The sequence below is a fragment of the Phyllostomus discolor genome, chromosome 3 (genome assembly GCF_004126475.2).
Source record: "Phyllostomus discolor isolate MPI-MPIP mPhyDis1 chromosome 3, mPhyDis1.pri.v3, whole genome shotgun sequence".
NCBI classification, from domain to species: domain Eukaryota; kingdom Metazoa; phylum Chordata; class Mammalia; order Chiroptera; family Phyllostomidae; genus Phyllostomus; species Phyllostomus discolor.
This window is the reverse complement of record NC_040905.2, coordinates 90,093,145-90,117,621: the sequence shown is the minus strand read 5'-3', so window position 1 is coordinate 90,117,621 and position 24,477 is coordinate 90,093,145. Positions and strand designations below refer to the sequence as shown.

The 24,477-nt window shown below is 40.9% G+C and overlaps 1 protein-coding gene across 1 annotated transcript in view; it reads right to left on the bottom strand.

Annotated features, from left to right (window-relative positions):
• STAG3 (stromal antigen 3) overlaps nt 1–24,179 on the bottom strand; it is a 28,733-nt gene extending 4,554 nt beyond the window's left edge. The window contains exons 1-28 of the mRNA XM_036020732.1: nt 23,042–24,179; nt 21,885–21,987; nt 21,341–21,457; nt 15,222–15,318; nt 14,459–14,535; nt 13,956–14,160; nt 13,368–13,519; nt 11,715–11,788; nt 10,796–10,919; nt 10,192–10,290; nt 9,903–9,982; nt 9,469–9,576; nt 9,100–9,214; nt 8,832–8,937; nt 8,540–8,643; nt 8,223–8,315; nt 8,008–8,097; nt 7,555–7,755; nt 7,382–7,452; nt 7,184–7,271; nt 5,691–5,771; nt 5,516–5,608; nt 5,206–5,374; nt 4,947–5,083; nt 4,270–4,371; nt 3,590–3,738; nt 3,233–3,361; nt 2,976–3,133 (exon numbers count right to left, since the gene is read on the bottom strand). Of these exons, the coding sequence (XP_035876625.1) occupies nt 2,976–3,133; nt 3,233–3,361; nt 3,590–3,738; nt 4,270–4,371; nt 4,947–5,083; nt 5,206–5,374; nt 5,516–5,608; nt 5,691–5,771; nt 7,184–7,271; nt 7,382–7,452; nt 7,555–7,755; nt 8,008–8,097; nt 8,223–8,315; nt 8,540–8,643; nt 8,832–8,937; nt 9,100–9,214; nt 9,469–9,576; nt 9,903–9,982; nt 10,192–10,290; nt 10,796–10,919; nt 11,715–11,788; nt 13,368–13,519; nt 13,956–14,160; nt 14,459–14,535; nt 15,222–15,318; nt 21,341–21,457; nt 21,885–21,987; nt 23,042–23,214 (3,295 nt within the window). The 5' untranslated portion in view covers nt 23,215–24,179. The remainder of the gene's footprint in view (nt 1–2,975; nt 3,134–3,232; nt 3,362–3,589; nt 3,739–4,269; nt 4,372–4,946; nt 5,084–5,205; nt 5,375–5,515; nt 5,609–5,690; nt 5,772–7,183; nt 7,272–7,381; nt 7,453–7,554; nt 7,756–8,007; nt 8,098–8,222; nt 8,316–8,539; nt 8,644–8,831; nt 8,938–9,099; nt 9,215–9,468; nt 9,577–9,902; nt 9,983–10,191; nt 10,291–10,795; nt 10,920–11,714; nt 11,789–13,367; nt 13,520–13,955; nt 14,161–14,458; nt 14,536–15,221; nt 15,319–21,340; nt 21,458–21,884; nt 21,988–23,041) is intronic.
• Between the last annotated feature and the right edge of the window lie 298 nt (nt 24,180–24,477).

Genomic DNA, 24,477 nt, shown 5'->3' with positions numbered 1-24,477 from the left:
CTCTAGATTCCTATTCCCAGCTGTCTGTCCAACATCTCCACCTGTAAAAACATGGCTAATACCAAAGTCCTGATCTCACTCACAGCCTTCCCCATCTCCTATCAATGCCATCCTTCCAACTGTTAGGCCAAAATTCTTGGAGGCACCCTCAACTCCTCTGTCTTATATCACACATCTGTTTGTCAGGAAGTACTATTAATGATATCTTGGAAATATGTCCAGAATCTGGTCACCTCTGCCACTCCCCTCATTGTATCCCATCTCCCGTCTCATCTGTACTCCTACAACAGCCTCCTCAGTGGCTGCTTTGCTTCTACCCTTGCCCCTCTAGTCAATTCCTCAAGAGGAATGTTTTTAAAATTTAAGGTAGATCCTGTCATTCCTCTATTCAAATCCTACAGTATTTTCTCATTACATTCCATGTAAAGTCCAGTCTTTACTCTGTGCCATACATTCTGAGCTCCTATGACATCTTTGTTCTTATATCCTACACAACCTCCATTCAGCGATTATGTACAGCCAAGGAACAACAAAGACCAGTATAGACAATCTCTATTTGGCTACACTGGTCTTCTCTGTTGTTCCTTGAATGTGCCAGACACATCCCCTATCATGGCCTCTGGATGTGCTGCCCCTCTGATAAACTATTCTGATATACACCTAACACCTTCCTTCACTTACTTTAGGTTTTTGCTCAACCTTCACGCTCTCTGCAAAGTTTCCCTCTGATCCCTCTCTACTCGTCACAATCCCCACCTCATCAGTGTTTTCTCATCCTCTTCCGGTTTTTTTCCACAGCGTATTATTAGTACCTGACACTCTAAAGAAAGGGATATTTGTCTTTTTGTTGTTGTTGTTCACTGCTGTATTTCCAATACATGGTGCTCAATATGCATCTGCTGAATGAACAGTGGAACCAATCTTTTTAGAGTCATCCTACCTTTCCAAGCCCTGTTTTAGGGAAACCAATCAGTACATCCATATAGCTTCCTGTGTTTGCTTATGCTATGCTGCTAGACCACGGTACTCATTCTTCCTTTGTTCAGCTTATGTAAATCTTACCTATTTTTCAGGCTCCAGTTTAAATTCCATATTCTTGGTAAAACCTTCAAAGATCAAGTAAATTTAAAGTGATAACTTCTTTCCCTGAATTCTTTAGCATTGATCTTTAAATTCGCAAACACTCAGGAAATTATCATTTCCTGGTGACTATTCATAATTCAGATTTTCTATAAATGTATTTTCTCTTTTTCCTATTAGATGGTAAGCTGCTTAAGGATCCTTCATGGTCTCTAAAACACCAAATACAACATGTTGCATATAGTAAGTCCTTAACAAATAATTTATTAGCTAAATGGTTAAAATAAAGTTTCCTGGTAGTATAGGATAATTTTAGGTGGTATACTGAAGACATTAAAAAGAAGGCATACTGTCTCTCACAACATAGACAAAAATTAACTCAAAATGAATCACAGACCTAAATGTATGAGCAAAACTAGAAAAGTGTTAGAAGCAAGCATACGTGTAAATCTTCATGACCTTGAATTAGGTGATGATTCCTTAAAATGACACCAAAAGCATAAACAATAAAAGAAAAATCAGATAAGTTGGATTTCATCAAAATTAAGAACTTTTGTGTTTCAAAGGACACCATAAAGAAAATGACAAGACAATCCACAGAATGGTAGAAAACTTTTGGATATCCTATTGGATATATGACTTGTATCTAAAATATATAAAGATCTCTTACAACTCAACAATAAGAAGACAAACCAATTTTAAAAGGAGCAAGGGATTTGAATAAATATTTCTCTAATGAAGACAGATACACAAACAAATCATCAAAAACCCCTTGAAAGATACTCAGCATTGTTATTAAGGAAATAAAAATGTAAACAATGAGATATCAATTCATAGGCACTGAGGTGAATAAAATAAAAAACACAATGACAAATACTGGCAAGAACATGGAGAAACTGGGGTCCTCATACATTGCTATTGGCATTGTAAAATGATGTAGGCACTTTAGAAAACAGTTAGGTAGTTCCTCAAAGAGTTAAACATGGAGTGATCATATGATTGAGTAATTTCACTCCTAGGTATAGCCCAAGAGAACTGAAAACATATGTCCCTGCAAAAATTTGTACATGAATGTCCAAATTTGTACATGAATATTATACATAGCAACATTATGTATAACAGTAAGAAAGTGGAAACAAACTGAATATTAATCAACTGATGAATAGATAAATAAAATGTGGCCTGTCCATACAATGGAATATTAGTCAGCCATAAAAAGGTATGAGGTACTGATATATGCTAAAACATGGATAAAATTTGAAAACATTATGCTAAGTGAAAGAAGTCAGACACAGAAGGCCATGTATTGTATGATTCCATTTTATAAGATGTCAAAAAACTGGCAAATCCAGAGTTACAAATTAGATTAGTGGTTTTGCCCAGGGTTGGGAGGGTGGGGAGAACGAGGAATGACTACTACTATTTAAATCACATCAAACTTGTGATTTCAAGGATATCACTTAAGATGACATTATATAAGAAATTCAGTTTAAAGAAAAAACTCCTAAGCGAATTATAAGACAGGTGGTGATCTGAAGGTAAAAAATCATAAAGGTTGTGTAAAAATATTTACAATTTGTAAAACCACAGAATATAAGGGGTACCCCAAATATACAGATCTTAGCTCAATCTTGGGCTTTATCATTAGTTTCCAGTTGATTTTTCATGGAGGTTTGCTTTTTTAAGTTGGCTAAATAGACCTTGATAAAATGAGTACCCTTAATGATAGTAGATGCACAATGAAATATTTTTTATTTAACCAAAAGCAGAAGTTTGAAGTAGGCAAAAGACCATATGCTGCTTATCCACATAGTGGCACTAAAGGAAGTACTGCTGGGGACCCTGAAACCTGTATACACAGTATATACACACAGGACACATACATGGCACTTTACCTTCAATGCGCCTCTTCTTGGAGTGGGGGTAGCCCTGAGGGTTGGTCTCTGCTGTGTTCTCTACAGGGCTGAGGGAGTGGCAGTAAATGGTGACTGAACCCCAGGGATGGCCAGGGGCCTGAGAGACACGCTGCAGACACTTTTCCAGGTAGGACAGTCTAAGCAAGGGGTGGGATGAAGAGGCTGAAATGATCCCTGGGCTCTCACCATCCCCTTCTTCCCTAATCCACATCTTTATCCACCCACCCATAACTTACAGTAGCTGCTTGTCCTGATGGAAAAGTCTGGGGGAAAACTCTGAAAGGAGCTCCAGGAATGCAAGATTTGGAGGCTGACTGGAGGATCCAGCTGGAGGAAGCTCAGACAAGGAGAACTTGATACCTTCCCTTGGTTGAACAGAATTATTTTAGAAAAACAGTCCCTTTCCATTTCTGTCTCAGCACTGTCCAAGTATACCCTCCTCCTGTCCCCCAGCTTGTCTCCCATAGCTACCCACCTGCCAACCTGACTGCTTATCCTCCAAGACCTTATTCCCAGCTCTCCCTATACACAGTGTTTGGCTTAAACTTCTCAGGAAAATTCAAAACACTGACTTCCAACCAATACTGCCTTACTTGTGTAGCATGACTACAAGGTCACGGTTCTGTAGCTGCTGGGGTCCAAAGCTCAAGGCAAACCTCCGGGCTAGGTCCCTCATCTCCATGAAGGCTGGAAGTTCATTCAGGCCCTGGGGCCCCTGTTCCTGCAGCAGTTCTGTGTATAGCTGTGTCCAAGACACATGATATATTTGAGAGAGGGAGGAACAAGGTGGACATAGAGAAGCAGAGCATTCCCTTCTCTGCCTTGATATTCTGAAGGGCTTGGGATGCTGACTGCTACTTTTCTTTCTTTCTTCTAGGACACTAGCCCTACTTCTGACCCCTGCATCAGAGACAGCTTTTACCCCTGCTCTATAGCAATAAAAAAAAAAGTCTGTAGTAACCAAAGGAGGCTGAGAGATAACAGATTTTTAAAAATTAAAAATTCCCTATCACTTTATTGTTGGTGTTCTTAAGTCCCATCTAATAGTTGAATTTCTATAGAGTTGGGGTAGAATCTGTCCTTCAATTAAATATTTTTTATGGGTCTAGTAGTTATGAAGGAGATGTCATGTAAAGTAACAGCAAAAAAAAAAATCAGAAAGGTCCTGCTCTTAAGGATCTCACATTCTAAATGGCTTCAGGTGAACAGAGAGTCTGTCAACTATACACAGGGCATGCCACAGTTTTGAGGCTCTCCAGGCAGAAGAGCGTACCTGCTTGAGGCTCAGCAGCAGGATTTGGGAACAATGACTTCGGTCAATCTGTCTTGCTCTAGTTAATGTTTCCTTGATGATGTCACCATAGTCATTGTAAAACTGAGGGAGAAGAAATGAAGAAGACAGTGTTTGACTACAGGAAAAGACTGTTTCTGTTTGGTTTCTTCCTAAACAGTCCTAATTAAGTCTCCTTCCAAAAGTGACTTAGTGACACCTTCACTATTTGTCTGACCCCACTAGAAGAGAAGTTCTATGAAGCAGGAACTTTTTTCTATTTTGTTCAAGGTATTGCCCTTAGTGTTTGGAATGATGCTTGGCACATAGTAGATGCTAACTAAACAGGAATCAATGCAATGGTGGGTTGAAGAAACCAAGATATACATCTAGGCATCTTATGAAAACTGATTCCTCTTTTTTTTTCCCTTCTTATATTACCATTCCAGAGACTGGGTTCACACAAAAAGATATTTCCTCTCCAATGAATTTCCTCCTCCTAATAACTTTTTCTCCATAATTGTTTACTACTAAGTTTCTTTTCTTTCTTCCTTTATTCTAAACTCCTATTGTTTTTTTCTCTCCTACTTTTCTTTTAAGCCTATAATCTCCCCCACCCACCTTTCTGTAGTGCTACAGAGTGCAGTCCTGTCTATAGTCAGCTTGGTGCCACACTGTACCTTGTTATAGTGTTTGAAAACATCTGAAGCTGCATCCATCTCCAGCACCCCATAAATCAAGAGCTTGCAGAATCCTGCCAGGAGGCGGCGCCGCTTGTGCAGCTGCTCTATCTGTAAATGGTCCTCCTGGGAATGACCTGGCTCATATCAAACGCAGAATGGAAATATAAGAACCAAAGGTTTAGGCCTCTTGTCCTATTTGCCTGAGGTAGGCCCAAGCCCCAGACCTTCCTCAGCCCCAGGCATACAACTCCTGTACCCTTGCCCAGTTCTCCAGGCTGGATGAAGATGTGGTCCATGAGGAAGCTGGCTAGCTCAGACTGCAGAGTGGCTTCAGGAACAAAGACAAGGGGCCTAAGAAAATCACGTCCCCCTACAATCATCTGAGGGCTGAAGATGAGAAGTAGATCACTTAATAAGACAAAAGCCTGTTAGGGAACAAAAAGAATGCTTAAAAATGTCAGAACACAGACCAAAATCAATATTACACAACTAATTTCTCCTTAGAAAGGGATTGCTCAAACAATGGGAAATCTTGCCTCCTTGGTCCTTCTTGAGTAAATGCTCACCTGTTCCTGGATCTCAGGATCCACATCCGAGAGGCAGCTCTGGCAGAGTTCGCAGAAGGCCACCATTCTGCCCTTCAAACTCAAAAGCTGTTTCTGTAGAGACAGAGCCTTCAGGGGAAGGAATGAAGACACAAGCCCCTTCATTCCCACTCCCCCTACTCAGGCCCATATTCACCTGGGAAGCACCTGCTCCAGAAAGGTGGGTTAGTGTCCAGAGAATGGAAAAATAGACAACAGTCAAGGCTGGCAGGATCACCTGTAACCACCAAATGTTACAAAAATGAGGGATGGGTCAGGAGAGTAATGGGAAGGCAGGGAGGAAAAAGAGAAAGGACGAGAAGGAGAGACAAATAGGTAGGTGCATATGAGGTCTGTCTGGAAAAAAAATCCAGCTATTATTAATATAACAAGAATGGTTTGTGCAATATCAATGTAACCTAGCAGCCAAGGGAAAGTGGACTGGAATGTGCATGTGTGAATAATGATGCCTTCACTGTACTAGTCAGTGGGGGTGGTAGGTGCTGTTGAGTGAGCATGTGTAGGTACTGTGTGGCCATTGTATTAAAAAATGACTGAGTAGAACAATGGATTTGCATCAGATTTTACATTAAGCTTGAACACTCCTCCTCGGAAACTCTTTAGATGATGCAGAAGGCTGCAGCTATAGGCAACTAGTAATTAGCAGCTTCATCACGACAATGTACCCACTCATACATCATGTCTCATGCAAAGTTTTTTTGGCGAAATCACTCAGGTGACTCAGCCGCCCTACAACCCAGATTTGGTACCCTGCAACTTGTGGTTTTTCCCAAAACTAAAATCACCCGTGAAAGGGAAGATATTTCAGACCGTTGATGAGATTCAGGAAAATATGATGGGGCAGCTGATAGTGACTGGGAGAACTGTGTGAGGTCTCAAGGTACCTAATTTGAAGGGGACTGAAGCATCATTGGCCTATGTACAATATTTCTTGTATCTTCAATAAATGTCTCTATTTTTTGTATTACACGGCTGGATACTTTCTGGACAGACCTTTTTACAAAGCAGTAAAAAGAGACAGAGCCATGAAGGAGAGAGAAGATAAGATTAAGGGGTGACCCAATTCCTTTTCTGCTATAAAAGAAGTGATTCCAGACAATCTTCAGAGGATTTTATCCTGGGTAAAAATGTCACCTCTGCTTAATTTATTTGAGGTCTCCTAGAATCTGTCAATATTATCCTTGATTTCCAGACAACCAGAGATAATGGCTGTTTTCAGGCATTGAACAATACAGTTCAGCCCTGACTGATGTGGCTCAGTGGGCTGAGCACTACCCTGGCAAAGGAAAAGGTCACCATTCGATTCCCGGTCATGACACATACCTGGGTTATGGGCCAGGTCCCTGGATGGGGGCATGGGAGAGGCAACTGATGGATGTTTCTCACACATCAGTGTTTCTCTCCTTCTTTCTCCCTCCCTTCCCCTCTCTCTAAAAAATAAAATTTTTAAAGAAAATAAAAGTACAGTTCACTTTCCAAGAGTGAAATGGAAGGAGAACACACACATGATCTTCCTTTGTGTCTGTACCACATCCCTAGGACTGGAGTTGCCTGGGAGAATTTGCTACCTAGAACACAGGGCCCTTAAAAACTCCTCTCTGCCTCCACATCTCCAACTAGTCTACTTGCCTGGTGAGGAACCTGTCCTGTGTCCACAGCCTTCCGGATGAGTCGGTAGCATGGCTCATAAAGCTCCCATCGAGTTAGATCATGAGCACTTGAGTGGGAGGGAGGAGAGGGAAATGTTACACCAGCACAGAAGGTAGAAGAATCAACTCCATAGACACCAGTAGAAATCAAAGAGGAGGCAGGAGGTGAGCTGCTCACTTGTAGAAGGCAGAGAGGCGCTTCAGAGTGGCTGCCAGGCTATATACCTCATCCTCATCTAGGAAGGAAGACTGAGGAAGAAAGAAGGTCCACAATGGGATTTTCTCAAGAACTCACAGATAGATATTCCCTGTACTGTGGCCCTCTCCCTGTCACTCAGCCTCAGTTCCTACCTGCAGCAACTCTTCAAGCTCCTGCTGGAAGCGGTCAGTCAGCAGATCAACTAGTTGGCTGCGGGTAAAGTCTACCCGGCTGAAGAACGTGAACTCAGGATTACAGAGCAGACAGAGGGCGTGAGCTCCAGCCTCAAGCACTGCTGGATCTGCATGCTTCATCACCACCTCCTGGAGTTGCTGTAAAAACAGCTCCAGGTGCTGAGGAAAAAAATGGTGGGAGAAACTAATGCTGTTAGGGAGGTGGGGAGGACAACTCTTCTGAAGGGGAGTATAGCTAAGGGAGATAAGAAAAAATGTTAAAAGCATTAAACTTTAAAAATAAGATACTTTAGAAAGGGAAAACTGATTTTTCAGAAAGTCAGGTTCTTAAGAAGAACCAGATACTGGCAGTAGAACCTTTGGCCCTAGCAGGGAAGCAGCAAGGTAGAGGAAATACATCTTCCTTCTCACCTTCTCTAAACGCCTGGTGCAATAGATGTTGAGGTCAAAGTAGTTAAGCAGCTGCAGCAGGGGAGCAACCTTCTCTGCATCAGCTGAGAACTGTGGTTGAGAGGGAGACCAACTTGTTATCTAATATAGTGCTAATTCTTACTCCTATTCCTCATCAGACACCCATTTCTTTTCACTCCTTCATTCCCAGATGCTGAACAGTGAGGCAGCTCTACCTTGGCCAGGAGCTGGGGTAGCAGAGGAATGAGATGCTCAGTCAGCTTCATCTTGTCATCTGCTTGGGTCTTACGTTCTTTATGAGTTAAGCCCTGGAATTAGAGTCATTTGGAGGTGTGGAAAAGGTGTGGAGAAACACTGGTATGTGTGTCCCCCATCCCCAGGAAGGATAAGAGTATTCAGCAGCTCCATTCAGACTTTTTTTCTGGAAATGGAATTCTTTGAGGGACAAAGTAAGGGGCACTTTAAGCTAAGACTTGAAGATAAAGATTGATAATACCTGTTTGGATTTAATATTGCCACCCCCACACCATACCTTCCTCCCAGTGACCCGTCCCACAGGTGGGTGACCCTCTGAAGCTTGCCGAACACTGGACACAAGGATTTCTATCAGTGTGTTCTCCTGCACATCACCCAGGTCTGGATTGGCAAGAGGATGAAAACACAGAATCATATATTAGCCACCTTCTATATCCAAGTCTTCCACCATGCTGTGTCCCCACTGCCCATTACACTTCTGCCTTTTAAAATACAGGAAAGAAATCTCTCCTGGTTTCCCACCAGGTAAAAGGCCCCCACCCTGCCCCCAGCTACCATATGACACGCACTCTGGTCCTTCTCCAGAAGCAAGCTTGTCAGACTCTCCCAGTCCTTCAGCTGAGACCCTGCACAGTCCCACAGGCTGTCTACTAAGTAAGCAGCATGGTCATGGAGCTGTGGAAGAAGGTACACATTAAGTTACTGAAGCCACATTAAAAAACCCTAGGAAGTGACTACTGATAAACCATGTTTCTTCTTCCTGTAGTGTCAGCTCCCATCCTTCTCTACCTGCAGGTGTAATGCACAACAAACAAACAGCTCCTTCCTATACATCACCTCACTCTCCACAAAGAAGGACAGCAGAAGATGGAAGAAAGTCCTCTGAGCGAGTGGACTTCGGCGTCGCTCTTTCCCACTCACCGTTCTTGTCTCATATTCAGGGTAGAAGAGCCTGGTAGAATGGACACAAAGAAAAGGCATAGCACAGGAAGAAATAACCACCATGGAGGGAGGAAAAAAATCCAAGAAGAGGTATAAAGAGAAAAGAGATTCAGAGCTAAGGGAAGCCCCAAGGAGTTGACAGGGAAAAGGAGACCCTGAGAGACTTTAATAGGTATGGGGAGTTCTTAGCAACATCAGCAGCAGGTGAGAGAGAAAACAACAGAGGATGGTGTTAAAGGAACAAATGAAAGGAGCCCCACTCACTTCCAGTAGAGAAACTCCCCTGCAGCAGAGGCCAGGGCTCGGTGAGAGGCATACACAACAGGGTAGATGCTCTCACAGTCTGCATCTGTCAGCACTCCTTCCATGTTCCTGTCAAGAGAAAAAAAGAAAAAGGAGGTGGATATGGATGTAGTTTTCTGGCACAACTAAGGTTAGAAACAGACAAAAACAATAAGGATTAACTCACAAACAACTTTTAAACGAAAAGTGGAAGGCAGAGGAGTATGGAGAGTTAGAGAAGATAGGAAAATTTCCCCCTGGATATCTTGCAACTCAGAAATGACCTCTGTCTTTCAACCTGTACATAAGGGAGAGTCAACCTACACAAGGTGGAGGGACAGGGCTCTGGAAGGGCCTGTCTGATGCTGGAAAGGTACAAGTTCGAGAAGCTTGCTTCCCCACTTCCCATGACTCACTTAAGGATAAGTATTAGCAACCTGACGGCCTCCACTGCCACATCGTACTCTCGGTCCATGACCATGGATACCATCCGATCCTGCAAGAAGGAGAACATTGCTCAAAACTTCACTGTACCCATCCCCAAAATCATGTTCTCTTAGAATTTGAGAGATTCCTAAAGAGAGGGTGTAAAAGCAGATGCTGGGATAGCTATAGCTATATCAGAGCAATAGAAATGGAAAGATGAGGTGGGGCAATGGGAACCACAGGAAAGAGCCAAGCACAGGAGTACTGTCCTAATTTTACCTTAAAGCGACTGGTAAAGAGCTCTAGGCGTACAATCAAGTCTCGGTTGCTGTACAACTCTTTGAGAGCCTTCAGGCACTTCAGACGGACCTCTCGATGCTGCTGAGGAAAATGGAAGTATGACTGACCATTCCTCTCCTCACCCTCACTGGGCCTCCATACTATCTCCTCCTCCCCCAGATTACTCATTCTGGGCCTGGGTGTCCTCTACAACGAGGATTCTGAGATACCTTAAAGAAAATCTACAGCTATCTTATTACTTAAAAAATAAAAAGATCACAGTGGTATTTAGCAATCACAATGAAGAGGATCTCTAGTTATCACCCCAGCACCTATAGGACTTTTCCTTTTTTATAGGAAAAGTCTTTCTCCCCTCTACTCTGATTTTGAGGGGTTTCATTTCCTGGATAGGTCTTTCTCTCTTCTACCATATCCTATCCTCTCCTCCCCAATACTGAAGAAGTTTCAAGGTTCAGTATCTTGATAGGCTGATCACTGATAGCTAATGAAACACCTAAGTGGCAGGACCAGGAAAAGCTGAAGTATCCTAGGGCAGGGGAAAGAATGAGGGAAGTAAGGAAAAGGAGATGGACTCTGCTCTCACCTTATCATGCAGGGTCCAGCCAATATATTTTAAATAGCTATCAGTGAGGAAAGAGGCACTGTAGCTTTGCATCCAAGACCCAATCTCCTCAATGCAGATAGCACGAATCTCAGGAAGAACATCTCTAGGCAAAGAAAGATAAATTGACCCATATCACCTTCTCTCCAAATTCACTTTCCATCCTAGCTGATGATCTGTCACAGAAGAATTTTTCTTGACTAACCACCATGTTCTATGCTTTTTACTACCTTTTCCCAATGTAAATATAATAGATAAAAAGTAAACATTTTCTTTCTGTTACCAGCCCATAAAATAGTTAAACTTATCTTTCTTGTCCCCTTTAAAAACTAATTTTGGAAGTTAATTTAACTGTTGGCAAAATGGTGTGAGTGTTTTAATTCTACTTCAAGAAAAGACTAAATCAACTAAAGGGTTCTAAAATGGCAGAGGCAAAAACTCTAGATAAGAATGAGAAACAAATACAGATGCTCTTTTTAACTAATTCTACCCATTTAAACAGTATAAGACTTCCCCGCTTTAGCATAGTGAAATAGCATGCTGGGCTTGGAAAAGGCTTGCCAAGCTATACACCCTCAGAAAAGCCCTGTCTTTTTGCTTTCTATTCTTATCCTCTCAAGTATCTAGCCTCAGGAACATGGGAGAGGGAAGGTACTAAACAATGCTAGAGCATAAGAATACTCAGCAATGCCCAACCTCTTATTTGATCTCCCAGAAGAGCTTACAAGATCCTTTGTAATAAACTAAACTTTATTAATTTTAAACATCTCTTAGTTTGTGCTGTAGCTGAATTAGTTCTAAGACTAACCAAATAACTCAGAGTTAAGAGGGGGCCATGTTACTTCTATGGACTCCATAACCAAAGACCAGTTCCTTCAATGAGAAAAGTCCATTAACTCACCTATACCGGTGTACAAAGACACCCCTGAAGAGGGCATTCATCATCCCCTCAATCTCCTCTTGATGCTCTTGGAGCTGAAGAAAAGAAAGGAACAGGTCAATGTCTCTTGTACTCAAACAATATAAGGCCACAAAAATATGAAAAAGTATGGCTTCTGCCTGCTTCCTATTTATTACAGAACATAGTCTGAACCCTTGGTATCCTATGTTCCCTTTAAATCTTCTAATTCTGGAAGAACCTGTATAGTCAACTAATACCTCAGGGGTCTCTTTGTATTGGAAAAAATAATATTTCCTTTGCATCTGGTTATTTTATTTTTCTAAATTTTTGAAAATTTCATATTTAAAAGAAAAAGGAGAGGGAGGATAGAAGGAAGAAAGGTATATCATCAGTACCAAACTCTAGAGAAGTTTGGAAAAGGGAATTTGAGAGAAGGCCTTTGGCTAAAGGGATTAGAAAGTTATTGGTTTGAGAATGATTTCAAAGAAAAATGAGGACAGAAGCTAAGCAGCAAAAAGGATTCAGCTGAATATTAAGAAAGTTAGGAAACACTTTCTCACAGAAGCAAAGAATAAGGGTACAATTCAAGGGTCTCCATATATTTATAAGTGGAAAGAAGAAAACAGCAGGGAAGGAGGGACTAAAGACAAAAAGAGGAATGATAATTGATAAAACAAGAGCATAGAGAAGTATAAAACAGAAAGACACATTACTGTACATAAGGTTTGAGACAGAACTAATACATGTAAAGTTTAAGAGCATATTGACAGTGAAAACTGAAGAAGAGAATGAAATAGAAAGTTTCTTTCTCTAATGATTTAGCACAGAAGATATCTTTGGTAAGGGCTGGGAAAACAGTTAATTACTACAGTTAGACATGGTGAGTCCTGCCATCTAATGATGGGAAAGTCTCAGATATCAAGGGAGAGTGGGGGGAAAAACCAGTGTTCGTCTCATGACAGACACAGCTGTCTGAAGTTTTAATCAGTGTAAAAGATTTTGTTAGGACTTGTATTCTCCAGTGGTCTTTTTGAAGTCTCAAAGGAAATAAAGCAAGTATCTATTATGTGCCAGGCTAGTTTACTCATCATATTCTCCATAAAAGGTAGAATTATCCCCTTTTTAAAGAAATGGAAACTGAAACTTGGAAGTGTTACATAAGGCCCTGGAGCTAGTAGCTAACTGGAACAGAATTTAAGCTCAGGAGTGACTGAAGGGCCTGTGCCCTTTCCATTCCTTAAAAACTTGACTCCCCCATCAGTGGTGAGCCTTAGTGGTGACCTGTAGACTGTACACTTGACAAGAAAGTAAAAACTTAACTCCTTTCATGAGATGCAGGTACAACACTTAAACACTTCTAATAATGAATGTAGTCAATGGAAACTGGACAAAAGTGGAATTATAGAAAACTCTAAAATCTACAAATTATCAATGGAAATGATAATAATTGAGTCCACATCCCAGAAACAAGAGGAGTGTGCAATGACCTCTGACAGGATGGGTCTGTTAAACTACCGCCAGACTCCATTATTCATGATGTAAAAGGATGCTTGGGGACCTGTACCTTACCAGAGAGAAGTGCTTAGGGACTGATAAGGTGGGCTATGGCAGCAGTGAATGGAAACTTGAAGAGAGGCAGGGAACACTTCTTACCTCTTTCCGTTTCTCCAACAGGCTTTCCAGCCTCTCGGGTGCTCTCTGTCCTGGCCCCTTGTTTCGTTCAGCCTCATACTGGCGCTGATTGTTCTCTTTGTGCAAACTCAGTTGGAGGGCTACTCTTACCAGAGAGGTCATTAGCTTCATGGCTTTGAGTCAGGAAAAGCAAGATAAGGAAATCATCACTTAAGTCAGAGGACAGAGGGTAGGTTCAAAGGAGGAGGAAATAAGGAGTAGTAAAAATAAAAAGCTAGAACAAAGTGACTCTCAAATTGTAAGACTCATGGTCCTGGAGTGGACTTTTTCCTCCCTAACCCCTTTGGGCTCCTTTTAATCCTCAGCATATTCCCAGTGGTGAGGTATAAGAAACACGGGAAAGCTGGAAATTGTAAATGTGTTCTATCCACCGTTTTTTACAATTCCACTAGTGAGAAACTACATTTGGTTTGTGATTAAAAAAAAAAAGGCATGGCCTTGAAATAAGGAGCTAAGATGCAGGAAGGAAAGAACATCCAGGACTATAGAACAGAGGAAGGTCCTAACAATCCCCAGAAGAACATTTATAGAGTAAAAATAAGTGCTCACCAGCCAGGGTGCTAGTGTGACGAAAGGCACGGACTTGGGAGTCTGACAGGCCAGTGAGCAGAGAGATGAGGTTGTCCATAGGAAAGCCATCATAAAGGAGACTGTACTGACACTGATAAACCAAAGTCCTCACAAATTCACAGAAACTTCCATGGAATTTCTTCCAGGAGGGACCTGGAGCTGTCAAGGGATAGTCTCCTGAATCCTACACAGGGTTTATGAAAAGATTGGGAAAGTTACTACCAGGTATGTGAAGCCATAGGAGGTCCTGGATGTCAAAACCCAATAGTATAGTAAGTATGTTATCTTTGTTATACCGAATTTCCTGCTATTTTCAACTCTAGAGGTATATTCAGATAATATCTATGGGTTCCTTTTGCCCCCAAGAGATTGAACTTGTCCTTCTAAAAACTATCCTATTTCCCAGAATCAGAAAGAAGGGGATAAGGAATCTTGTGTTTTGAAATAAGAGTAGCATAATAATCTTGGTCTTCTCTTTCCACCTCATTAAACTGTTCTGTTAGGTGCTGGATAATCTCCGAGTTGGACATCTTCTTGAACATCTCAGGTGTCACAGTGCCTAAGGAATGGAGGAGATGAGATATTTACAAGGGAAATAACAAGACATCATAACTCTCTACATATACATCTGAAGATGAGCTCGGGAATATATCAAAAAGAGCTTAGGTGGGGAATCAGAAGACCCAAATCTGCTATCATCTAACTGTATATCTAATACAAGGCAACCACTCTAGAAAACCCAAAGGAATCAGTCAGTGGAAAACTACAGTTACAAAAAAATTCAACAAACAAAAACCAAAGACAGCGATAAAATGACACCAGATTCTGGATTCTTATAATACAGCCTGCCTAAGACTACCTGCCCCAATAAATTAGGTTATAGGAGCCCATAGCTTCAATGAAGAAATATGCAATAAAATGGCTAAAAAATAAGGAATAAGAAAATGTTATTTCATCTAGAGAAAGGAAGACTAGAAGGTGTGTGATGGTCCATTTTTAATTTGTGACTAACATTAGTATGATTAATTGCTTTTCCACAAAGGGTTTTGTCTGCAAACCAAACAGTGTTCCCTACTGGATCCCTATTTGCCAGCTAACAAGGTAGTTAAACAAGTGAAAGTTTTCTTATGATTTACCTTCTCCCTTCATTTAGGAAATGCCCAACCCTACTTGACAAAATGGAAGAAAGTTTCATAACATAGGAGCAGAAGGCTGGAGACCAGAAAGAGGTAGGAGTTTCCTCACCTTTACATCCACAAGATCGAATGAAAAAGTTAATGAGCTCCAGGAATGCTGTCTCTTGGTTTTGCTTGTAGCTCTCCAGCCATTCATCCACCAAAGACTAGGAAAACAATGTGGATGATTTATATTTTCAGCAATACAACAGTCTAGAAATCCTGTATGATCTTCCCAATTGAAGCATCTAAACTTCTGATTAAATTTTAAAAATATCTTTAAAAATTTATTGCTGAACTGGAAAGGTAAAATTCTGTATAGTCTAAAAATGAAGTGAAGGCAGCGATCCCTAGAGATAAGCCAACTGACTTTGGCCCTGAGGATTTTTATTAAACCCTGGGAGCCTCAACTTTCTGTCCAGAAGGCTGCCTGGACATCAGAGCATAGGAGATAGAGCCTAATAACTTCCTAAAAGAGGTTCCTACATAGAGCTGGGTCCTGCAAAGAGTCACATCCTCATGAAAGCAAGATTAGAAATAAACCTACGGATCAGAAGAAGACAACAAGAAAATTCTCTTGCTATGATCTTAGTGTGAGGTGGAGAGAAAAAAGAATTCTCCTTTGAGAATTCATAACCATAAGCCAGCTCACAGGTCTAGATATCCAGTCCAGATTCACACTCCCTTATATAATCAGAATAATTGCAATCAGATAATTTAATTAAAAGTGATTCTGGAGTGTTCCCAGTCAACTACCAGAAGCAAATGCAGATTCCTCTCTTAAAACCCAACTTCAACCCAGGCCCCAAAAATTCCAACACATAGAGCTCCATGGAAAATGAGTGGATCATAGAAAACCTAGTAAGAAACAAGACACTAAAAGTAAGAATCAGCAGGAAAAACAGACAGCAGAATTATATTCACAGACTTTAGACACTGAAGTTATCACAGATTATAAAATTGTTATGTTTACTATGATTGAAGAAATGAAAAAGAAGCCTGAAGGTAGAAGCAAATAACAATTAATTTTGAAAAGGACCAAACAAAATCTGTTGTGGTAGAAAGTGTAATAAATAAAATTTAAAACTTCAATGAATGAATTAAAAACAGATTGGGCCCTGGTTGGTGTAGCTCAGTGGTTTGAGTGTGGGAATATGAATGAAAGGGTCACCGGTTCAATTCCCAGTCAGGGCACATGCCTGCGTTGTGAGCCAGGTCCCCAGTAGGGAGCATGAGAGAGGCAAGCACACATTGATGTTAATTAAAAAAAAAAAAAAAAAAAGGCAGATTGGACACAGAACAGAAGATGAGTAAACTGGAAGATTAAGTGAAAAAAATTATCCAAAATGCAGCCCAGAGACTAGGGGAAATAATGAAAGAGCTATTTAGAGACATGGAGAATACAGCGAGAAATTCTAATGGTATCTAATTGAATTCTAGAAGATAATATTTGAGAAAGAGGCAATACTAGAAAAGAACTTTCTGTAATTGTTGAAAGACACTAATCCTCAGAGCCTGATCACTGATAGATGTTAAGCATGACAAAACATCCTTTAAAACATCCTAACACAAAAGCAAAAAAAGTCTTGAAATGGTCACAACAAAAGGAGATCACTTACAAAGAATTGGCATTTAACACTTACAAACAAAAACATATACGAATTAGATCTATACAAATACATTAGCCCCTAGTCATATCTGGTTATTAAAGTTAAATCAAATAAAAATTAAAAATCCAGTTCCTAAGTCACATTAGCCACATATCAAATGCTCAACAGCCACATGTGGCTAATGGATACTGTACTAGACAACGGTGACAAAGAATATTCCACCCTAACAAATTGTTGTATTATTAGACAGCACTAACTTAGACTGATAGCTGACTTTCAGCAGCAATAAGGGAAGTCAGAAGGCAGTGGAATAATATTTTTAATGTACTGAGAGGGAAGAAAAAGGTCATCTTAGAATTCTATACACAGCAAACAATCTCTCAAGAAAAAGGGTAAAGAGCCCTGACCAGGTGGCTCAGTTGGTTAGAGCGTTGTCCCATGTATCAAAAGGTTTACAGGTTCCAATCCTGTGGGTTCAATCCCCAGTTGGTGTACATATGGGAGGCTACTGATCGATGTTTGTCTCTCACATCAATGCTCTCCTCTCTCTCTCACCCTCTCATCCCCTTCCAAGTCAATAACAATATCCTCAGGAGAGGATTAAAAAAAGAACAAAGGCAAAGACATTTTATACAAGCAAAAAATAAGTTTGTTAACAAACTCATATCAAAAGAAATTTTAAAAGATAAATATTGGATAGCAAGAGAATAATTCTGTACAGAAGATATGAGATTTCATAATGAATAACAAAGAAAAGGATAAAAATGTAGTTACATATAAACAAACACTGTATAAAATAGCAATGTCTAATTTTGTGGGAGAGGAGGAATGGACACAACTAAAACACTGTACACAAGTATGTAAACTGGAAGGGACAATGGAATTAAAATGTGCTTAGGTCCTTGTGGAAGACAGAAATCCAAAAGCAAGCAAGGGAAAGGGAAAAATAGACAGGAAAGGCAAGATAAAGTGAAAGTACATACAACGGTAGAAATAAATTCAAATATATCAGTAGGGACAATAAATATAAATGAATTAAACTCTCTTGTTAAAGGAGAGATGGACTTCTGGTCAAGATGGAGACACAGGTAGATATTCTTTGCCTCCTTGTGTAACTACAGAAAGAATTACAACTAGAACTCAAAACAATTGATACCCAGAACTGTCAGAAAAGTGAGCTGTATGGAAGTCTGATAACCAAGGATTTAAAGAAGCCACATTCATCCAGATGAGTAAGACGAGCAGAGTTTGCAGGTGGGTGGAGGGGCATGGAAACATGGTGTGGCACGAAGAGGCAGCAGCGGTGGCAGAATGGACAGTCCCATATTCATATATGGTGGATAAAAATCAGGAAGGTAGTGAGCAATACCAGCCCCAGGCCAGACAGCACAGCCCAGGGTTCCAGAGCCAGAAAAATAAATCCCCATAACTTCTGGCTGTAAAATCCAGTGGGGGTTGTGGTGGCAGAAGGAACTGCCAGATTATCAGGAGACTCTGTTTAAAGAGCCCACACGGACTTAGAACATATGCAAGTCCATCCACTCTGTGATTTGGCACCAGGGCAACAGCTGGAAGAGTGCAAGTCAAATATGGGAAATGAGTGAAGTGACGGGAAATGTGCAAACCTCCAGAAGCCAGATAGTAGCACTGTCCCCTCTCTGAGCCCTCCCCACACAGAGCCACAAAGTAGTGAAGGGGGTTGCCCTGCCCTGGTGATTACCTAAGGCTCCCCTCCACACAATTTACAGGTGCCTTTTCTATAATAGGCCACACTACTAAGACAGGGAGTCAAAGCAGCTCTACCTAATACGCAGAAATAAACACAGGGAGGCTACCAAATTAAGGAGACAAAGAAATATGGCCCAAATGAAAGAACAGAACAAACCCCCAGAAAAACAACTAAACAAAACAGAGACAACCAACCTATCAGATGCAGAGTTCAAAACACTGGTGATCAGGGTGCTGAAAGAACTCATTAAGTATGGCAACAACATAAGAAATCAAGGCTACACTAAGTGAAATAAAGAAAAATCTATAAGGAACCATCAGTGGAGGGTAGGAAGCCAGGATTCAAGACAATGATTTGGAACATAAGGAAGAAATAAGCATTCAACCAGAAGAAGAAAAAATAATTAAAAACAAACAAACAAACAAACGTGGATAGTATAAGAACCCTCTGGGACATCTCCAAAAGTGCCAACATCTGTATCATAGGGATGCCAGAAGGAGAAGAGGGAGAGCAAGATACTAAAAACTTATTTGAAAAAATAATGAAAGAAAAATTCCTTAATTTGGTGAAGGAAATAGACATATAAGTCCAAAAAGCACAGAGAGTCCTATACAAGTTGGACCCAAAGAAGACCACACCAAGACACATCATAATTAAAATGCCAAAGGTTAAAGATAAAGAAAGAATCTTAAGAGTAGCAAGGCAAAAGCAGAGATTTACCTACAAAGGAGTTCCCATAAGACTGTCAGCTGATTTCTAGATTATTCTATTCAGCAAAGCTATAATTTAGAATGGAAGGGCAAAGTGCTTTCCAAACAGGGTAAAGCTAAAGGAGTTCATCATCACCAAGCCATTGTTACATGAAATATTAAAGGAACTTATTTAAGAAAAAGAAGATGATCACAATTATGAATATTAAAATGGCAATAATTTCACAACTATCAACAAATGGATTTAAAAAAACAAACTAAGCAAACAACTAGAACAGGAACAGATTCATAGATATGATCATTTGGAGGGTTATCAGCTGGGAGGGGGAAGGGGAGGAATGGGGGAAAAGGTTCAAGGATTAAGAAGCATAATTGGTAGGTACAAAACAGATGGGGGTGTTAAGAATAGCAAAGAAAATGGAGAAGCCAAAGAATTTATATGCACGACGCATGGAAATGAACTAAGATGGGGGATTGCTGGAGGGAAGGGGGATACCAGGCAGAAAAGGGTAAAGGGGAAAATTGGGACAAGTGTAATAGCATAATCATAAATATATTTTTAAATAAATTAAGTAAATAAAAATATAAAGGAGAGATTGGCAGAATGAATTAAATATGATAATCTGAATGTATGCTGTATGCAGCAGACAAATTCCAAACACACCTAGAAAGTATAGGCGTAGAAAAGATACTAGGCAAATACTATTAAAAAATAAAGCTAGTATAGATATGTTAATACAAACAAAACAATTTTTGTCTTAACGTATAAAGAAGTGTCAGTATACCACAACAATAGGTTTGATTTACAAAGAAACAAAGCTTCCTCATACTTAAGGCAAAGACAGATATGAACACAAAAAGAGTAATTGAAAAAGTCACCTTTTTAATACACCTCTTTCTGTAACTGATATATCAAACAGACCCCCCCCCAAAAAATGAACCCCAAACCCCCTAAGTCAGTAGAAATACCAAAACAGTATCACACTTAAATCTTTCATCTCAGCCCTGGCTGGCATAGCTCAGTGGATTGAGCGCAGGCTGCGAACAAAGTGTCACAGGTTCGATTCCCAGTCAGGTACATGCATGGGTTGCAGGCCATGACCCCCAGCAACCACACACTGATGTCTGTCTGTCTCTCTCTCTCTCTATATATATATATATAGAGAGAGAGAGAGAGAGATCCCTTCCCTCTCTAAAAATAAATAAATAAAATCTTTAAAAAAAATCTTTCATCTCACATAAGAGAACACTGGACCCAACGACTGAAGAACACACATTCTCAAGCACATGTAGAACAGTTTCCAAAAAGGACTAAATACTTAATCATAAAGCTAATCTCCAAGTTTCAAAGACCACATTTTCTGACAATGTAATAGTGTTAGAAATCATGACACAAATATAAAAACTCAGTATGTTTGAAAATTCTAAACTTCTAAAAACTATAAAAACCTATACTACCCATCAATATGGATCTCAAACAATTGAAATAATTAAGTCACAGAAGACTATAAAATGATTCATTTATTTAAATTGAGGAACACATTAATTGGTGATAAAACCACAATGAAAAGACCAGGAAATGATTAACAGAGAATTCACTCTAGTGGGTGCCTCTGGGTGGTGAGGGGGACTATGGGGGTAGGGTAGAAAGAAGATATACAAGGGCCTCTACAGCACTATTAATATTTCATTTCTTGAGCTGGGGCTGGAGATCTGGATGATCATTTAAAATTTATGTAAACTACATAAAAGCCTTATGTACTTTTAGGTGATAACAGAATTATAACAAGTTATTTTAAAAAGAAATGTGGGGAAGGAAAAAGGAATTAGGTATAATTGTTAGAGTGGAACTAAAAAGTTACAAGGGTGAACAAGTTGCCACCCATATCCAAGCTTTCTCTCTAGATTTTCCAATGCCTACTTGCTCTGTGATACTGTTAGGAAAGAAACACTTTCTCATCCAAGGTTTGTTTCCCTTTGTAACATTCCAATGATTCACTTCACTGTCTTATCTGCCTTTCCTGACATAGGTTATATTCATTAAAATGTCTACATGAAATTAAGTTTGTAGACACTTGTCCTTATCTTTCCACCCTACAAAGAGTGAGATGGTATCAAGAAAGAGAAGACACTGTTTTACCTGCATGTCACTTTTGGCAGCTTTCACAGCATCAAACAGATCATTGGCTAGTGGTTCTGACTCTTTCTGGCTATGACCACGTACCATTTGAGATCCCTTCTTAGGGTGTTTTGCCACCTAGTAAGTATAAAGAGATCAGGGATATTTTTAAAAAGTGCAAGTCACATTAACACTTGGTTTCATCATCACATAGGTAGGCTTAAGCTGCCAATTATACAACAGTTTGAGTTACTGACTCAGATCTGAAATAACTGATTTTAATAAATAACTTTGTTTTTCTTTTAAAAAGCCCCTAGCCCCATAAAGAAAGATTTATTCATTTAAATTAAGGAACACATTCATTGGTGATAAAACTACAATGAAATATTTCTCTGAATCCTAATACCCTCCTCTTTTAACCTTTTCTCTTCAAAATTTGCCTTCTTCCTCTTAACACTCTTTAAGTCTTGTTTTTTCGTCAAACATATCTCCTGAGCCTCTTCTAGGTTTTCTTTTGGCATTTCCCAGAACAGGTTTGAAAACAAAACAAAACTGACTGACTCACTGGGGTTGTTTTCAGTGGCCGTTTTGCTGCTCTCTTCTTCATATTGCGTTTCAAGCTGTCTTCAAAGTCACTGCCTTCATCAGTTGACAAAGAATCACTATCCCTATGAGGGAGTGTGGTTCTCTTTAGATACAACACCCCAGTTCCTCCACAGAAAAGGGTAAATAAGCTATAATTTCTTTTTATTCTCTAACTGTACCCTTTCTCCATGAAGTATTTATTCAGATTTTCTTTAAGAAGAGATGAGCTTATTGACACCCGAAAGTAGGGACAAAGCCTTAAAGAAAAACTCACTTGAATAAAGCAATGGAGAGGAAGAATGAGGAACTAAGGTAAGTGAAGAACAACTCTTTACTAACAGTCTCTCTGAATAAGAAAATCAAACGATATTTACTTAAGCAGGCAGAGGTATCACTGCTGTGTGAAGAAAAATCAGCACGGCTTGGGGAATTATATATTGCTCATACATAAACAGGAGATTGATATGGGCCTGGAGTTTAATCCCACCCTGGAAACAAATGCACATGTCTGATTGATTAAAGTTTTTAACATAGGTATAATCTGGTCCTCAATAGTAGCAGTGACAAAAACAGAAATGATTCAAAGGAGGCCAACTGAAAGAAATAGGGGATAAATCAGATCTTGTATAGGATTGTAATTTTTCCTGCAAAGATTAAAAAAACAAGTTATTATAACCTTCACCAAAAAGGCTCAAAAATGGTAACAAATAAGGATAGATGAACCTGTATATAAAATCCCCAAATAAAAGCACTACAGGACATCAACTACAAAGTATATACTGCATGTCAGGCAACACATAAAGAATGCTTTACTTTCCCTTCCCCTCTCGCCCTGCTCCCATTAGAGGTTGTACATGCTGAAAATACAAATGTATTCAAGAAAGGTTTCGACAACTTGGATGATGAATTTAGAACAGAATGTATTATTCTTGATCTGTACCACATGGACAGCAAGTAAAAACAGACACCAGAACTGGAGGGGTGTCACTGTCGTGCACCAGAAAAGCATCTTTTACGTTTTCATGTAGTCACACCCATTTTACTATTAAAAGTATCAGCAGTAAAAAAGAGCAGAAAGCTGCCGACCATGCAGGATAAAACCGGACAAGGTAACAATTCCTCACCAACTCCACTCACCCCTCTGAAGTCTGGTCCGAGTCCCTGTCTTCACAGGGCACATTGACATACAAACTGGAAGATGCAGACAAGCCCCTCTGTCCACTTCCCATTGCTTGTTGCAGTGGGGAGGACACACTGCTTGGGGAGGAGGAGCCATGGAGCCAGGAAGAGGGGGATCGAAGGGTAGGCATGGTGGTCCGACTGTGGGAGGAAAGAGAGGAAAAGGTTCCTACCCTACCACTTCCCCAGCTCTGATCATCTGATCACCCCTCTTCTTTCCAAGGGAACTGCTCTGGAACTTGGATTGGGCGGGGCACAAAAAAAAAAAAAAAGACAGAGCCTTGACCCAAGACATCAGGGGATTAAAGACACCACTGCTCCAGACAGATGCAGACTGGGTTTGGAGTTACTCTCCGAGGGAAGAGCGAGGCACACACACCACAGCAGCTGAAAGCAGGTCCCTCTCCAGATTCGGGAGCCTAAACTGACTGGCGCAAGTGCACCAGATCACACGTTACAAACAAAAAATTAAAAAGTACCTAGAGTTTCATTTCTAGCATGGAATAGGACATTTTTCACAATTTGGGGGTGGAGATGCCATTAGAAAACGGCCAGAAACGCCAAACGAGTAAAGGAAAGCTCGCATTCTCTACTTTTCTAGATGGTGGTACTTCTGACCCTCCATTGGGTGTTTCTTTGGGCTGAGGAGGCTTCTAACCACTCAGAAGAGTAACTATCAGTCCCTCGGGTTGTAAAGACGGAGGAAGCCACTGAGACACGGAGGAAAACGGCTCTCTGAGGGCCGGGAGGGCAGTGGGTGAAGGGGTGGGGGCGTATTCTCGGGTCAAGGAGGAACCTCACAGTCTGAGCCGGGAACAGCAATTCTGGCTGAGCAGGACTGAGGAAAAGTCACCACCTCGGGGGCCCCTCTGGTTTCTGTAATCACCCCACCTGCGACACAGGAGCCCACTGCTTCCCTTCCTGTGGCAGAAGAATCCAGAAAAACGCGGGAAGGCGCAAAGCACGTTGTGCGCAGGCGCGAGCCCAACGGCTAGTTTCAGGGCTGGTAATTGTCGCGAGGCTTGGACGTGTGCGAGCTCGTGCTCACTACCTTGCAGTCACGCTGCTCTGGTAGCCTCGTGCGGCCGCCAGCTCTACCGCGTGCCGCCCCGTCACGTGGGCTCAGGCGCGCAGTCTGCCTGCTTCAGCTGTGCCTCACCCTGGCCCCGCCCCTCTGCTTCAATATTCTCCTTTTCCCCCACCCCATTGGCCGGGCTTTGCACTAGACCAGTAGTAGCCCCTTCAATCTGGCTTATCAACTGCCATAGGCTGGGTTCTGTCCTGGCCCCTACTTTCCGACTGGATCGCCACGCCCCTAAGAAAAGCCACGCCCCCTCTCCCCCACTAACCCCCTTAGTTCAGCCTAATTACGCCCCTCTGCCGAGCATCCCTAC